This window comes from Sorex fumeus, unplaced genomic scaffold (genome assembly GCF_029834395.1).
Source record: "Sorex fumeus unplaced genomic scaffold, SorFum_2.1 ptg000011l, whole genome shotgun sequence".
Lineage (NCBI taxonomy): Eukaryota > Metazoa > Chordata > Mammalia > Eulipotyphla > Soricidae > Sorex > Sorex fumeus.
In genome coordinates this window covers 6,622,462-6,639,893 of record NW_026606068.1, presented here as the reverse complement: position 1 = coordinate 6,639,893, position 17,432 = coordinate 6,622,462, and the positions used below count along the sequence as shown (strand labels likewise).

At 53.3% G+C, this 17,432-nt stretch overlaps 1 protein-coding gene across 1 annotated transcript; it reads right to left on the bottom strand.

Moving 5' to 3' along the window:
• Positions 1-6,125: 6,125 nt before the first annotated feature.
• Positions 6,126-7,004, bottom strand: LOC130020376 (general transcription factor IIE subunit 2-like). The gene has a single exon (XM_056110998.1). The coding sequence runs from the start codon at positions 7,002-7,004 to the stop codon at positions 6,126-6,128; it is 879 nt and encodes a 292-aa protein (XP_055966973.1).
• Between the last annotated feature and the right edge of the window lie 10,428 nt (positions 7,005-17,432).

The following is a 17,432-nucleotide window of genomic DNA, read 5'->3' as shown; positions in this document are numbered from 1 at the left end:
CTGATGGGACCCCTGGGCAAATCTCGGCACGGCTCAAACGGATGTTGGCGTCGGCGGTGATTTCTGCCTTTCATACCTGAGATATGCTAGCTCATTTTGGGTTCTCGGGACAGACAGCTTTCATCACAAACTGCTGGCCACAAACACAGGCTGTGCGGTCACCCACTCAGTGTCTTTCCAAGCATCTTTAAAAATCAACAGACTCTGGGGCTGGAGCGATAGCACAGCAGATAGGGCATTTGCCTTGCACATGGCCGACGCGGATTTGATTCCCAGCATCCCATATGGTCCCCTGAGTACCACCATGAATAATTCCTGAGTGTATGAGCCAGGGGTAACCCCTGTGATCGCCAGGTGTGACCCCAAAAGTAAAAAAAATAATTTAAAGAAATAAAAATCAATAGACTCTGGATTCTTTTCAGATCATGTAAATCTTTCACCTTGTACTAAAAATCAAATGTGTGGAACATTAGAACAGTAGGCAGAGCATTTATGTTGCACACAGTCGACCCGGGTTCAATCCCCAGTATCCCATACAGTCCCCCAAGTACTGCCAGGAGATTCCTGAGTGCAGAGCCAGGAGCCACCCCTGAGCACTGCCAGGAATAGCCCCCAGACTGAAACCAAATCAATAAAAATAAAAATCAGATGTGCTGAGAGGTCAGAAATCTTGCTTCTGGACAGACAGCAATAAGCCAGACAGATCTGGATGAGGAACACGCATGCTGTAGCAGAGAGGCGCAGGACAAGAGCAGGTGACCAGGACAAAGTGTAGGATCCTAGAGCAGCTTCTTCATGGGCTCAGACCCTCTGTGTCCTGGCTCCTGACCTTCGAAGATGAGGTCGTGCTGGTCCCCAGGAGGAGAGTCTGCAGAGCAGGGAGGCCAAAGACCCGTGGGCCCGGCCGTGGCGGATGCTTGCACCGTAGAAAAGCCCGTAGTCCTCTGGAGGTTACTTTGGAGACTAGACTGTTAGGACGAAATTGTGAGATTCAGAAAGAATCACTCCTGGCCTGTCTGTGGAGGAAAGTGGCTTCCCCTAGTGCTAACACCAGCATGACCCGGAAGAAGATTGAGACGCCTCTTGGTGGACAGTCTGTGATGGGAACAAAGCTCCCGGGTGCAGGAGGGGCCTCACACACTGGAGGCCCTTTCCCAGACTGGTGTCCCATAAGCACCTTCCAGCACCTCCAGCTCCCCGCAGGCTCTCCGGGAGGGCCAGCAAGGGGAGGCGCCCCCTGTTCAGGTCCTCAGGCAGGTGACCAGGGAAGGGCTCTGAGTCTGTCGGAGCACCAAGCGCCTGTCCCTCAGGGATCGGTCCACGGGCACCTGGCGTCTTACAGCCACTCAGTGTCCATCCCCACTCAAGCCAGATGCCAGGATATACTTGGTCTCCTCCCAAGAGTCTTGGGGCCAGTGAGTGGGTACAGGGGAGCCCCCAGCCCCCCACTATCAACCTCTCACCTTAGAGGCTTGCCCTACCACCAAAACACACAAACAAAAGACTAGCAAGATGGTGTAAATATAGAAACCTTTATTCCAAGTTGAAAACACGGTAAACCAATAGGAAAGGGATTATACACAAGTCACATCCTCGCCCCATACCACATCCGCAGGACTGTATGGTAGGTGACCCCTGTGGCAGGAACCAGGGGTTCCTGAGTGCCTTTCAGAGGTGGCTGTGGCTGCTCTGCTGTCAGTCTAAGCGCATGTGGGGCACCAACACAGGGGACTTATGGCCTCTCCCAGTTTCCAACAGGCATCTCCAGTCCTGTCTGCAACGTGCATTTCTGTGGGCTTCTCAGGATGAGTCCAAACCTCACCGAGCATCTTCAAATTTGGAGTCACCATGGACAGGGAGGGAAGCATTGGTACAGGACAGGCACCAGGCTCAGGGGAAGAACGGTTAAAGCGAATCAAGGAGCAGATGCGGAGACTCCCGGGTTCCCCAGCCAGGAAAGGATCTAGCGCGGCCCGTCAGTCCTTCCCGTCCCGTCCCTTGGCCTCGCACCCCGCTGCTTTCTTTTGACAGAACTTGGAGTTCTGGGGACTGTCTTGGCTCCATGTTGTGAGGGGGCTTGTGGTGTCTGACCCCCAAGGTGGGATCTGGCTGTGCCCAGAGTTCCTCAACTCGGGACTCGAGGAAGAATAGTTTTGTGAAAATGACCCTCGAGGGTCCCTGCACTGACACCGCTCTTGGAAACTTATTCATCCTCACCCAGGAAGAAGGTGCTGCGGGGACAGTGCGTGCGTGGAACCTGGGTGTGGCAGTGCAGGGGTGTGGGGATGCCATTCCCGTTCCGCAGTCCCCTCCCTCCCTGCCTCCTCACGGCTTCTCTCTCTCTCTCCTCAGTCTCTCTTCTCTCTCCTCAGATTCTCTTGAGCTCCCGAGCCCTCCATGTCTCGTATTCCTCGGGGTCACGCTCCCCCTCAGAGGTGAGTGTGTCCATGCTGGCCGGGCCCCGCTGGTTCCCCTGCAGCTCTTTCTTGCACTCCCCTTGGACAATCATGAGTGTCCACTCACGGCTCTGCTCAGCCACATGCTTTGCCTCCTGCTCCCTGTGAGTTGGGGCTTTGCGTCCTGGAACTGCCCCTTGGTCCTTCTTTGGAACCAAGACGGTCTTGGGGTGGGGCTGCACCTCGTCCTCCTCATCTGTTCCTTCCTCGACTCCTTCACTGCTGTCTGCCCATGCTACACACCCGGCCTGTCCTTCCGCCTCTGAGTCCATTTCTCTTGCTCCTCCTGCTTCAACGGTTTCCCAATGTCGGGCTAATCGTGTTTCCGCATCCTCAATGATGCAGTTCTGTAGACACAGGAGCCAAGGGTCCCTCGGGTGCTCTTCTTCCGAGGCTTCAGGTGCCACCACTGGCTCCTGGGTTTTTGGAGAGAAAGGACTTGCTCCGGCCTCATTCTCTGAGGATTCTGAGGGGGCATAGTCTGGCCGCTTTCCCGGGAAGTACCATTTGACCTGGACTTTCTCCATGGCAATGTGCCCTTTCTCGTTGCACACTGGGACGCCCCCAGCCTTAGAGAGGACGTGCAGCTGTTTCCTAAGTGCACTTGGGCCTGACATCGTGATGGTTTAGAGTGCTGACTCCAACAGGGGCTGCCTTCTTGCCAGTTTGATGTTGCGTTTGTGGGAAGGACCAGGGAGGGCCAGTCATGAACAGAGCGTTGCCCTTTTGCTCTGCCCCACGGGCACCAGCACTCGGTCGCATCCTCACCTAGGGCTTTCCCTAGATGGAGCAATGCGGCAGCTTTCCAGCCTCAAACGGACACTCTCAGAGGGACAGTCTTAGAAAGACGCTTTCAGAGGGATGCTCTCAGAAGGATGCTCTTCTAATTGCAGAAGGGGAAGATCTTTTATGCAAGCCAGGAGGGTGGGTGCCAGACAGGGTGTGGCAGGACCTGACTGGGTCACTACGTAGGGCTAGGGCAGGGCCAGCTTGGTGTCCACACCCTGTCTGTGCCTCCAGGAAATGAAAAAAGGCAATCCCTGCTGTGTGTCCTGGGAGAGCCTTGCACGATCATGGCCTGTTAATCTCACACCTCAGGACAGTCCTGAACATTCCCAGACTCCTCTGCACCTCCCCCTTTCAGCATGGAGGCGAGGGGCAGAGGTGGGTGACCTTCAGCTCTTTCCTGGGTCCTTGTTGGTAGAGCACCCCGGGTGGGTGAGGAAACCTTGTGAGGGGCCCTCAGCTCTTTCCTGGGTCCTTGTTGGTAGAGCACCCCGGGCTGGGTGAGGAAACCTTGGTGCTCTTTGTCCCGAGACTCTGTCTGAACCTCTGTGTGAATAGGGTGCCCATGGGCTCAGCACAGAGGCTTTGCCCCTCAGAGGGGCCCTTCCCTCCAGCTCCGTGGGGTGTCTGTATTTTGGGCACCACTTCCCTTGAAGTCAGAAGCTTTTGAATGTAGTCCCACTTGTTTATATTTGCTCTGTTTGATTGGCCAATGCCTTGAGTCCTTAGAGATGCATCTAGCATCAATGTCATGGAGAGTTCCACTCCCGTTCTCCTCAGATCTTCTCTATTCAGGCCTCTACTTGATTTTGACTTGGCTTTTGTGCGTTGTGTTAGAAAGGGGTCTGTGTTTATTTTTTTGGCATGTGGCCGAATGCTTTTCTCAACACCACTTGTTGCCGAGGCTTTCCTTGCTCCACTTCCCAGCCTCTGCTCTTTGATCAGATTAGCTGTGTGTACACCTGAGAATCTGCTCTGGATTTTCTATTCTAACCCACTGATCTGAGTCAGTCGAGCGATGCACAGTGGTAGGGCGCTTGCCTTGCAAGTGGCCGACATGGTGGACCCAAGTTCGATTCCTCCACCCTCTCAGAGAGCCCGGCAAGCTACTGAGAGTATCTCGCCTGCACGTCAAAGCCTGGCAAGCCACCCGTGACATATTCGATATGCCAAACACAGTAACAACAAGTCTCACGATGGAGACATTACTGGGCCCGCTTGAGCAAATCGATGAACAATGGGATGACAGTGACAGTGACAGTGAGCCCACTGATCTGAGTCAGTCCTTATTCTTATACCATGATGTTTTAATTACTAGAGCTTTGTGGGACAGCTTGATGATGTCCTGCCTTCTTGATAAAAGAGCCTTTGACCTTGTACCTTTGTCTCTCCCGAGGTTGAACATGATGGAGGGAAGTGCCACGGGGAGGCTGTCCTTGGCACACACCTCTGTCCCACGGGAGAGCAGGACATCGGGGCCTAATTTCATGGAAATTCTGGTCACCTCCTGCCAATGGGAGACTCTGAAGCTATTCCAGGAGCCATACTGTCTATGGAATGAGTTATTTTGTCACAGATAAGAAGTAACTTGGGAGGGGCCGGATGATTAGACCTCAAGGTCCCCATCACATACCCTGTTGAGGTCACCCCCATCCCCGTTCCCACAGGGCACAGGCAATCAGCATCATGCTACTGCCCTTCCCAGGGGTCAGCTGCAGAGAGGCTCTGGGCTAGCTTCCAGGTGCATAGTAACACCGGTCAACTCGCAGTTCGCTGGCTTGTCGTGCTTGGGTTCCAAAGAACCAAAAGCGAGTCACTGCAGCAGTGGCGCTAATCCAGCCTGTGTCGGGCCTTTCTGGAGCACATATCTAGTTTCTGTTGAGGGGGAGGCCTGAAGACCAGGTTCTCCAAAGCAGCTTTATTCTAGTCTGCATCACATACGGGAAGTTGGAATCTTCCTCTTTAAGGAAAAGTGATATCTGGTCCCTCCCTGGGCACAGGGGCAATGGGCACGGGTGTGTGCAGGTCATGAACCAAGACAGCACAAGGCTAAGATGGTTGAGTGACTCTCAGGAAGGCCCATGCTTGTGGCAGTCCCATTCTCCCCAAAGAGGCCATCGTTCCATTTTTGTTTTAAACCTTTTTAAAACTCATTTTTAATTTTAATTTTTATTCTATTTTTGCTTTTTTGGTCACACCTGGCCATGCTCAGGGGTTCTCCTGACTCTGCACTCAGGAATTACTCCTGGGAGTTCTCGGGGGACCCTGTGGGATGCTGGGGATCTAACCCGACTCTGTTGCATGCAAGGCAACAAACGCCCTCCCCACTGTGCTATCACCCCAGCCCCCAATTTTTGAACCTTTAATGAGAAAACTATACAATCTCAAGTTCAAGCATACTGTGCAATGGGTCACCGAGCCAACGGGCGACCAGGATTTTCATATCTCAGAGGTCCCCCTAGGATCAGAAGAAGGGCGGGTAAGCTGACATCTCAGTCTCATGGTCACCCACACACAAAGCCCAGCAAGATGGTTTAAACAGAGAAACTTTTATTCCTAATTGAAAACACGCTACATACTAAGCCAATAGGAAAAAGGATTAGTTATGCTCAATTCCTGTTCCCTCCCCATGCCACGTCCACAGGGCTGCGTGGTCAGGCGACCCCTGTAGCTCAGCAGCTTCCCCCAGGAAGTTCCCAAGGTTCAGCGTAGGACCAGGTTTCCGGAGCACAGTTGCTTCCCACGGGCTCCTGCCAAGGTTTGACTGTGAGATGCTCCTCTCCTCAGTCGGAGGAAGGTGAGCAGGAATGCGGTCATCTCCAGGTCACGACTCCAACAGGGCTGGTGATTCTCTGGGTGACTCGGCTAGCCCAGCACCGGCCACTACTTCCCCGGCGCCGAGCTCGAGCACTCCTTCAGCACTCCCGCCAAGTGCTCGTTCTGCATCTTCCAGCGCTGCTTCTTATGCACAGCGGGCTTTGCCCTTCTCTGGACAGGGGCCACTTTCTTGGGTCCGGAACCCTGCATGGAGGAAAGACCCCGATGCCTCAGGTACTTTGCAATGTTCTCCTCATCCGTGGAATCCACAGGGACACTCCTCCACAGTTTCTGAAACTCCTCATCGATAGACAATTCACAGCTCTTATCATTGAAGAAAACAATTTTCTTCTTATCAGGTCGGTTGACAACTAGTATCTGGTCCCCTACGGCCTTGAGAGCCTTCTGGGCCTTGGGCAGTCCTTCATCGATGTCTTCCAGAAGAATCCCTCCCAGGCCTTGCTGCTCATGCTGCTGTAAGAGCCGGAGCAGGCCCTTCTTACCTTTCAGGCTGTGCTTGGGCTTGAAGGCATACTTCCCGTTGATGGCTTCAATTTTGGGATTCTTGACTAAAGCCTCACTCATAAGCCACTGCCTCTGTGTGAGTCCGATATCTAAATGCTGTATTTCATCCAGAATTTCTTCCAAAGTGAGAGGGTGTGTGTCTCCTCTCTGATGCCGTGTTTTCATGTGATTCACAATCTTCGCAAGAAGACCAAACTTATATCCAGAGCTTCCCGACAGAGCCTTCAAGTTCAATGATCTGTTACTATGATCAGAATTTTGTTTAGCGCCTGATGAACCTCCATGGTCTAGTTTTGCTTTCTTCTTCTTTGGTGATGAGGATGACGATGAGCTGGCAGTTCCTGATCTGTTTTCAACACCAGAAGTGGAAAGAGCTCGTTTTTTGAATAGCTCCCGTTCTCTTTGCAGGCTTGGATCCATCATGCTGAGCCACGAGAGCCTCCCGCCTCAGAGGAAGGTGCTCAGAGAGACAGGCTTAAAGGGATGCTCTTCCAGTTCTGATGGCGAAGAGCTTTTATGCAAGCCTGGAGGGTGGGTGCCAGACAGGGTGTGGCAGGATCTGACTGGCTCACCCTGTAGGGCTAGGGTGGGGCCAGCCTAGTGTCCACACCCTGTCTGTGCCTCCAGGGAATGAAAAAAGGCGACTCCTGCTGTATGTCTTGGGAGAGCCTTGCATGCTCATGGCCTGTTAATCTCACACCTCAGGATGGTCCTGAACAATCCCAGACTCCTCTGCAGCACCCCCTTTCTGCAGGGAGGTGAGGGGGGAGAGAGGTGGGTGACCCAGAAGAGACATGAGGGACCCTCAGCTCTTTCTCTCCACACCCTTTCTTCCTGGTGCCCGCCCTACTCTGCCTCCTTCCTTGTGCTCATTTCTAGGACACCGTGAACACTCTGGCAGCACTGACACTGCTGCCCACCTGTGTGAAAAGCAGTGCTAGGGGCTTCTCATATTCTTGCCCAGAGAGGTGCGGGAGGGGGAAGGCCCAGATCTCTGGGGGAGGGGGGAAACTAGGACTCAAAGGCTGTGTGATACCCCAGTTTATGGATTCTCTAATGAGGAAACGGACAGAGGGGCACACACGACAATGCAAAGGCAAAAGGAGTTTCATTGCAGTATACTGGGGTCATCTCTCTCACCCCCAGAGTGGTCTCTTGATAGTAACCCCAAGTCCAAGTGGCAAGCAATTTAAATAGGGTTTGATTACATAAGTAGTAGCACTGTAGCACTGTAATTCCCTTGTTCATCGATTTGCTCAAGCGGGTCCAGTCACGTCTCCATTGTGAGACTTGTTGTTACTGTGGTTGGCATATTGAATACATCATGGGTAGCTTGCCAGGCTTTGCTGTGCAGGTGAGATACTCTTTGTAGCTTGCCAGGCTCTCCAGGAACGGCAGAGGAATCAAACCTGGGTCGGCCAGGTCGGCCGCATGTAAGGCAAATGCCCTACCCTCTAGGTTATCGCTCCAGCCCTACATAAGCAGTACATGCCTTATTCTTTCAGAAAAATCTTAGTTACTGAACAAAGGTGTTTTGACAAGTGTCTAGGGTAACATTGGTCAGGCAACAGTTAAACAATAATTTCCAGTAATATTTTATGGTTTCATAAGCTACTCATTCCTTTAGGGTTAACAAGACAATCTCTGGGGCATTGTGACTGACTTTTTTAGCCTATTTTCTGAGCCCAGAAACTACCCCAGTAGGTTCAGGTTGGCCAGTTACACATTGTTTCATTGCTGGGGAACTGAATCTGTTCCAGTTCCAGGTACAGAAATGACACTTAGTTAATTTTTCTCATCTGCGGCCTGTCATGGCATCAGATTTTCCCGCACAGCTTGTGAAACATCTGGTCTCCAGAGGCCCTCATTGGTGGCACCGTGGCTGGAGTGGCAGATTCCAGCCCCGAGGGCCCAGGCCTTCTCCGTGCCCAGGTCCGGCTTGCCCGAAGCGTGGTAAGGAGCAGACACTGTGCAGGTGGCGGGGCAGGGCCAGGAGCAGAGCAGGGGCAGGGCTGTGCGGAGGCAGGAGTTTCCCTTCCTCACGGCTGTGTGGGGCCACTGCATGTCACCCAGCCCCTCTCCCTGCTCATTGGCCTCTGCGGCGGCTCTCATGCAGAGACTTAACTCTGCGCCACTCCTCAAGGAGTCCCCTGGGCCCTACCTCAGCCTCTCTGTCCTCTGCCTCTGCCTCTGCCCCCTCAACCCCTCAGCTGCTTGGAAATCTGAGTTTTATAGCGCAAGACTGTTCTAAAGTGGTTATTCCCTGTTCTGTTGCTCTCTGTTCCACACCGTGCGAGCCGTCTCTACCTGTGTTTGTCCCTCACCCCCTGAGCTATTCTGCCCGATGTGATAAACTCCAGCTGTGCCCATGTCCCTGTATGCAGCGGGTTTCTTCTTTACTTGTGGACAGAATTTTTGGTAACAGAGCCCCAGCACTTGCCAGTTGAGATTAGCTGCTGGCATCAGCTCCCAAGAGACCCCGGGTGTGGGGAACCCATGAGGTATCAGCTCAGCTGCCCCAAGGAGCCTTGTGAGCTGCAGCTACTCCTGGGGTGATCGGCAGCAGCTGCCCTGCTCCAGGCCTGTCTATACTGGGGTCTAGGGGTCCCGGGCACCAGGGGTCATTGGTCAGGACCTGCGGGTCCAGCTTCCCGGGGTGTGCAGGCGAGGCAGGAGGGGCCCAGGTTCACCTGGTTGGAGCCTGTTTATGGGTGAGGAGCAGAAGCTGTAAAAGGGGAAGCTGAGGCCTTGCTGATTGTTTGCAGGACTGGGTGGCTGGGGAGGCTCGGACAGAAGGGGTGAAAGGGGAGGACGGTTGGGAAGAGCAAAGAGAGGGCTCTGTCTCCCTAAAGCTCTTTCTTACTCTGCTACCATGCCTAGCACTAGAAATTTCTCTTTTTCTCTCTCCCTGTGATGGTCCAGGCCCAAGTTTCCCAGTCCTTGTCGAGCTCTGGTTTCTTCCTTCCGAATCCCTCCTTCCGCTCCATGAAAACATCTCGAGAGGGAGAAGTGGACCCTGGGGTCACCTTGCTCAGAAGCACATAGCAGGCAGGCCGAATGTCTCTCCCGGGCAAGAGACCAAGACCTGGAGGGGGGCGTTGTTCGCCGAGGGTGAGGTGGGGGCTGTCACAGGCAGGGGGGCTGCAGGGTCAGGGGTTCTGACACAGGGGAGCTGCTGTTGTCAGTGTCCTCTGAGCTGCAGCCGAGGGGCGAGCGTGTGGGCTCGGGGCTCCTGGACCTTCAGAGCTGAGAGGGTGGGGGCTCCAGCTAGGAATTTCAGAGCTGTCTCCCAATTCACCTCGGGGGCTGAAGGAGGGGGCCTCAGTTTCCCCTGGCTGGCTGTTTGGGGCAGCTCCATCTTAGCCGACCCCTCTGCACATCCTAAACCTTCCTGCCCGTCCCGGGGCTCTAGCAGGTCAGGAAAGCTGACCCTTTCCTGAGACCATAAATGCTGCCCCGGACCTTCAGTCACAGATGAAGAGATAACTAGCAGGGCAGAGAGATGGGGCAGGTGAGGGCACTTGCCTGTCACAGGGCTGACCGGAACTTCCCACACCCCATAGGGTCCGATATCCCCTCTGGAGTGATCCCTGAGTGCAGAGTTCAGGAGCAAGCCTGAGCATGACCAGCTGCAGCCAAAAACCATCAGCAAAGCTAAAGGGGCAGTGCCGGCCTCTGCAGAACAAACGACGCTAGAAGTCTTGGGGGAGAGCCAGGAGCCTTGGTGGGAGCAGAGATGTGACCTCCCCATGCAAACAAGCCCTGAGCCAACAAGGTGTCTGGGAGTCCTGGGACCCTGGGGCTTTCAGGAGAACACAAGGACCCAGTTTTCCCAGAGACCTCCAAAGAGGAGCCTGCTCAGTCCCACGGTCCTCCCTCCCAGCCAGGACATTCTTTTCCTTGACTCTCCAACAAACCTATGTCTACATTGTGCATCTCGACCAATATCTTTATCCTTGGAAGTATTGAAGAACAAGAGAGTCCTGGATTCCAGAGTAAGAGATCTTAGGGAGACAGAGTCCCCTCTGTGCCCCAGAATTGCTCTTCTGAATTCCCTCCTCTTCTACCCCTGCTGCCCAAGCCTTCCCAGCCACCCAGCCCTGCAAACAGTCAGCGAGGCCTCAACTTCCCCTTTGTATAAGCTCCTGCTCCTCGCCCTTCAACATGCTCCAACCAGGCGCACCTGGGCTCCTCCTGCTTCACCGCCCACCCCGGCAGCTGGGCCCGCAGGTCCTGACCACTGACCCCTGGTGTCCCGGACCCATGGGCCCCAGCAGAGACAGGCCTGGAGCAGAGCAGCTGTCGCCAATACCCTCAGGAGTAGCCGCAGCTCAAGAGACTCCATGGCGTAGCTGAGCTATTTGGATAAACACAGTAAAAGTTACTGATTCCTTCGCCGGGTGTGACCCAAAAAGCAAAAAAAAAAAAAAAAGATACTGATTCCAAAATTTAGTTCTCTGGGCTCCATGGGTGAGGCTGCTGGGTTTCTCCGGTAAATCCAAGTAGCTCCTCAGGTCTAGTTTAGTCCTTCCTTCCCCATGGGGTCCTGTCTCTTAAGTCATCATGGTTTGCATCAGATCGTGCTTTTATGTTTTTGGATTGTCCCATTTCAATGCCTGGGTAGCTTCACTTCTCGACCTGGGTCGATCCCAGTCCCAAAGCAGACCTGTATTTGTGTGATGTTAGGAACTACAGAAACCAAGGCCTGAGTCAAGGAATTATGACGATGTCCAAGATCTATCTCAGCGCCAATCAACTCCCAAATACTAGCAGCGCAGCATTAACAGTCTCTCTGTGTTTAAGCAAAGAGCACTGCTCTGTAGTGAGCTCTGAAATGTCTCTATGGGAAGGAGAAATGCAAATAATTCAGTTCCCAGTCTAGAGTCTCCAGAAGGTTTTGACTTAGTAACTACTACAGGGAAAGGTGAAGGATCAGCTCAGGGGATTAGGGGTGCTCGCCAGAGCACTGTAAGCTTCTCTGGGAGGAGGAAAAGCGGCAATTCACTGAAGCCTAACACACTTAGGTTAATATCCAACAGCCCTGGCACCTCTGTCGTTTGGTAACTCGGGACAGAGAAGGCGGCTGGAGGGTCTGTCTCCTCTGGGGTCCCACTTTTCCCTGGATTCGGGTCCTTTCTGGCTGCCCTGCTCTTCTGACTCAGCGCCCCGGGAGGAGCCTGTGAGGTTTAATGATGTGGCAGTGCGAAAGCTTTCCTGTGCCGATGCCCAGGTTCCCCTCATTTGCAAAGAGCCAGGAACGTCCCATCTGGAACAGATCAAAACTCCCCCAGGGCCGAGTGGAGCAGGGGACACTTTCTTTGCAAGTGGCTGGTCTGGGTTCTACTAGGGTCCCCTAGCCTCCAGGTGTTGCTACTGCAGGAATGATCTGGGCAAATTGCTCCTTTGTGGCCTCTTGCACTTTTCGGCCCTCACAGTGTCCCTCCACTCAAGAAAACCCCTTCTTGGGACTGTGTATGCCCCCTTGGTGGGGTGTAGCCAAGCAAGTTGATCATGTTTTAATGTGGGATCGTGAATCCCACGCTGCATTCAGGGATCCACGTGACAGCTGTCATTTCAGTGTCTTTCACTTTGGGCAAACAATGACTCAAAGGCTGATGATGACTCCTAGGGTTCTGCCTTCAGGAGCCCTCTCTTGTGAGCACTGTAACTGGGGTGGCTAATTCCAGCCCCAAGAGCCCAGGCATGCTCAGGCCGGAAGGAGAGACTTCGTGCTGAGGTTGGCCCGCAGGTCACCCACCCAAATACCCTCTGCTCGTCCCCCCCCCAGGGGGTAAAGGCCTTCTGATGTGGGGAAAAGGCAGGAGCGAGACTAGTTTACACGGGACAGGGAGTCATTGCCTCATGACACGCTCACACAGTTCGAAAACAGACCTGAGAAATAGGAGGTACAGGCAAATGGGGCAGGGAAGATTAGGGATCAAATTTGGAGCTGGAAGAGAGTCTGACTTAGAGGGAGGTCGGAGCAGAGCTGAGGCAGAGGACAGCCGAGGGCTTGGTGGCTCCCTGGTGGAGTCTATGTCCCTCGCCTTGGCTCTGGAATATCGAAGTCAGCAGGGGGATTAAGGTGTCTTACGTCCCTCTGCCTTCAGGATGCAGGAGACGATTGGGTTTCCCAGAGCAAGAGAAGAAAGGGATAATTCTGCAAGCCAGCCTTTTCTAGGTCACCCTCTTCCCAGAATTCTGGCCTATTCTGAGCATTTAATTAGAATAAGGCGATCCTAGAAACCAGAATGATGCAAGGAGCCCTGGAGCCCAAGGCTGGCCAGGACCTGTGGTTACAAAGAGGCTTGATAAGATTTACATCTCAAGACTAGGATGAACGGCCAAAGCAGACATTCTCGAACTTTTTCCTTTATGTAAAAATAAGCCATACTCCCAGGTACCACTGAAAACTCCACAGAACAAGGCGCGTGTGGCATCTGCCCCAGGACTGCCTGGTGGTCTTCAGATTTCCCCAATCAAGTAACAAACGTGTGTTAATATCAGCGAACAATATGTGTCTTCCTTGGACTCATGGTGTCTGACCCCCGAGGGAGAAGTCTGGGTGTGCCTAGCGTTCCTGATCTCAGGACTCGGGGAAGAATGGTTTTGTGGAAATGAGCCTCGAGGGTCCCTGCGCTAAAATCGCTCTTGGAAACTTATTCGTCCTCACCCAGGAAGAAGGCGCCATGGGGACAGTGCCTACATGGAGCCTGGATGAGGAGGCGCAGACGTGTGGCGTTTGGGGATGCCATTCCCATCCCATAGTCTCCTCCCTTCCTGCCTCTCTCTCCTTGGACTCTCCTGACTCTCTCCACGCCTCATAATCCTCGGGGTCACTCTCCCCATCAGAGGTGAGCGTGTCTGGGCCAGCCAGGCCCTGCTGGTTCCATTGTGGTTCTTTCTCACACTCCCCTTGGACAATCCTGAGTGTCCACTCGTGCCTCTGCTCAGCCGCGTTCCTTGCCTCCTGCTCCCTGTGCGGGGGGGGGGGGGGGCTCACATTCTGGAACTGCCCCTCGGTCCTTCTTTGGGACCAAGATGGTCTTGAGGTGGGGCTGCACTTCATCCTCCTCATCTGTTCCTTCCTTGTCTCCTTCTCTGCTGCCTGCCCATGCCACACGCCTGTCCTGTTCTTCCACCTCTGAGTCCCTTTCTTCTGCTCCTACTTCCACGGTTTCCCAATGTTGGGCTAATCGTGCTTACAAATCCTCAGTGATGCAGTTCTGCAGATGCCAGAGCCAAGGGACCCTTGGGGGATCTTCCTCCCAGGCCTCAGGTGCTGCCACTGGCTCCTGGATTTTCGGAGAGAAGGGACACGCTCTATCCTCATCCTCTGAGGACTCCACGGGGGCATAGTCTGGCCGCTTTCCGAGGAAGTACTATTTGACCTGGATTTTATCCATGGCAATGTCCCCTTTCTCGTTTCGCACTGGGACAGCTGTTTCCTGAGTGCGCTTGAGCCCGAAATCGTGATTGTTTGCAGTGCTGACTCCAACAGGGGACGCCTCCTTGCCAGTTTGATGTTGATACTGGGCTTGCAGGGAGGACCAGGCAGGGCCAGTCAAGAATAGAGTGCTGCCCTTCTGCTCTGCCCCACGGGCACCAGCGCTAGGTCACAGCCTCAGCCCAGGCTTTCCTGGAGCAATGCAGCAACTTCCTAGCCTCAGACGGACAGTCTCAGACGGACGCTCTCAGACAGATGCTCTCAGACGGATGCTCTCAGAGGGATGCTCTTCCAGTTCTGGATGGGGGAGAGCTTTTATGTAAGCCTGGAGGATGGGTGACAGACAGGGTGTGGCAGGACCTGGATAGGTAACCAGGTAGGGCTAGGGTGGGGCCAGCTTGGTGTCCACACCCTGTCTGTGCCTCCAGGGAATGAAAAAAGGCGACTTCTGATGTGTGTCCTGGGAGAGACTTGCATGCTCATGGCCTGTTAATCTCATGCCTCAGGACAGTCCTGAACCATTCCAGATTTCTCTGCACCTCCCCCTTTCTGCAGGGTGGTGAGGTAGGAAGAAAGGTGGTTGATCCAGAGAAGATGTGAGGGGCCCTCAACTCTTGCCTGGGCCCTTGTTGGCAGAGTCTGCCCGGCCTGGGTGGGGACCCCCTGGTGTTGTTCGTGACCCCTCCCCCTCGCCCCATCTCTGTCTGAGAATGTATGTGAGCAGGGCCGCCAGAGGCCTCAGCACAGACTGCGCCCCTCAGAGGGGGCCCTTTGCTCCAGCTCTGTGGGGTGTCTATATTTTGGACACCACTTCCTTTGAAGTCAGAAGCTTTTGAATGTAGTCCCACTTGTTTATATTTGCTCTGTTAGTTTGGATCAATGCCTTGACTCCTTAGAGATGCATCTAGCATCAATGTCATGGAGAGTTCCGCTCCTGTTCTCCTCAGATCTTCTCGATTCAGTTCTCTAACTGATTTCAACTTGGCTTTTGTGCACTGTGTCAGAAGGGGGTCCGGGTTTATTTCTTTGGCATGTGGCCAGCCAGTTTTCAGAACATCACTTGTTGAAGAGGCTTTCCTTGTTCTACTTACATCTTCTGCTCCTTGATCAGATTAGCTGTGTGTATACCTGAGGATCTGGCTCTGGATTTTCAATTCTAACCCATTGATCTGAGTCAGTCCTTATTCCTATACCATGATGTTTTCATTACTAGAGCTTTGTGGGACAGCTTGACGATGCCTCTTGAAAAAAGAACCTCTGACATTGTGTCTTTGTCTCTCCCGAGGTTGAACATGATGGAGGGCAGTGCCACGGGGAGGCTACCCTTGGCACACACCTCTGTCCCATGGGAGAGCAGGACATCGGGGCCTAATTTCATGGAAATTCTGGTCAACTCCTGTCAGTGTAAGACAGGAAGTGTACCTCAGCAGCCATTCTGTCTATGGGCTGCTTTATTTTGTCATAGATAAGAAGTAACTTGGGAGGGGCCGGATAATTAGACCTCAAGGTCCCCATCACATACCCTGTTGACCTAAGTAGGTCACCTGACTGGCCACCCCCAATCCCTGTTCCCACAGGGCACAGGCAATCAGCATCATGCTGCTGCCCCTTCCCAGGGGTCGGCTGCAGAGAGGCCCTGGGCTGGCTTCCAGGCGCACAGTGATAAAGCCATAACACGGGTCATCTCCCAGTCCATTGGCTTCTCTTGCTTAGGTTCCAAAGAACCTGAGGGGAGTCACTGCAGCAGTGGCACTAATCCAGGCTGTGCCGGGCCTTTCCGGAGCACATATCTAGTTTCTGTTGAGGTAGAGGCCTAAAGAGAATGTTCTATAAAGCAAATTCATTCTAGTCTGCATCACAGATGGGAAGCCGGAATTCTCCTCTTTGAGGAAAAGTAGTGTCAGGTCCTGTGGGAAGCTGGCCCTTTAACTGACCAAGGGCATACGTGCCTATGCTATGTATGGTTATCTTGGCCTATGTGACCCTGAACAAGCGGGTCCTGACTTGCACAAATTTGGTACTGCGTCTGCTCTGACCGCAGCCTATGCATATCCTGAGCTATGTATGGTTATCTAAAAGAAAACATTTGTCACAGCTAACCCAAGAATAAGGAGTAACTGACACTGACTAACCAAGCATATGAAACATGTAGACTTTGTAACTCTCCTAACCATATATGATATGGCCTAGTGATATAATTGCCTTCTGTGATATAAGCATAGTTTCCTGCATCACAAAGTATATAATACCCCTGCTGCCCTGAATAAAGTCCTATCCTGTCTGTTGTTCTGTCCGCTCTGTCATGTTTTCTCTGCATTATGTCTCTTGTGTCTTGTGTTCATTTGGTCGGTCCCTCCTTGCACCTATAGACCCTAGGGCTACCTCCACTGGCCGGAGAGTGGTCTGGCGGGGCCCCCCCGCAAGGTCCCTCCCTGGGCACAGGGGCAATGGGCACGGGTGGTTCCTGGTCATGAACCAAGACAGCACGAGGCTAAGATGGTTCAGAGTGGCCACTCAGGAGGGCCCGTGCTTGCAGCAGTCCTGTCCTCCCAAAGGAGGCCACCATTCAATTTTTGTTTTTAACCTTTAATGAGAAAAATATATCATCTCAAGTTCAAGCATACTGCGCAGTGGTCACTGGGCCAAAGGGGGAATGCAGGTGACTGCTGGCCACCAGGATTTTCAGATCTATGCGGTCCCCTTGGGATCAGGAGATGGGCGGCTGAGTCTGAGCTGAAGTCTCAATCTCAGGGTCTAGCAGCAGCTGACGGGGAACAGGGTCCCCTCCATGCAGCAGATGCAGCTGGTCGAGCACAGGTTGGCCACATGGATGAGAATTGTTTCATTATGGATCTCAGCCTCCCCTGGGGATTGAGGAAAAAGCTTGTTCTCCATCCAGTCCTATTGAGTCCCCAAATAAAGAGATAGAATGAGAGGCCAGGCGTCCAGGAGGGCTCCACTGAGCTTCACCTCTGCAGAAACGAGGGGGTCAGAGAGGCACCTTCGGTGGGTCTGAGATGGATTTCCCCTCAGTCAAGATGGAGTTTGGGCTCCATTAAGGATGTGAACATCGTGGCTGATGACAGATGGTCAGCACGCCTGGCCGCAGCCCTACCTGTGGTGCAGAGGGCAGCTGGCCTGGCATGGTTACTAGCTGAGCTCATCTCTCTTGCATGCCTCTCCATCTTCTTTTCCTACATGGAATTTTATCCTAACCTCTGCTAAAACAGTCGCACCCAGGAGGTATGCCTCTTCCCCAAACCCCAGTCTGCACCTTTATTGGAATACTGAAAACCAGCAACTCTAAGCCTGTTTAAAAATAAACAACCTGAGCCAGCTATTAAAAACCCAAGAATGGGCCAGAAAGATGTCCAGATGGCATAGCAAAGTGCTTGCCTTGC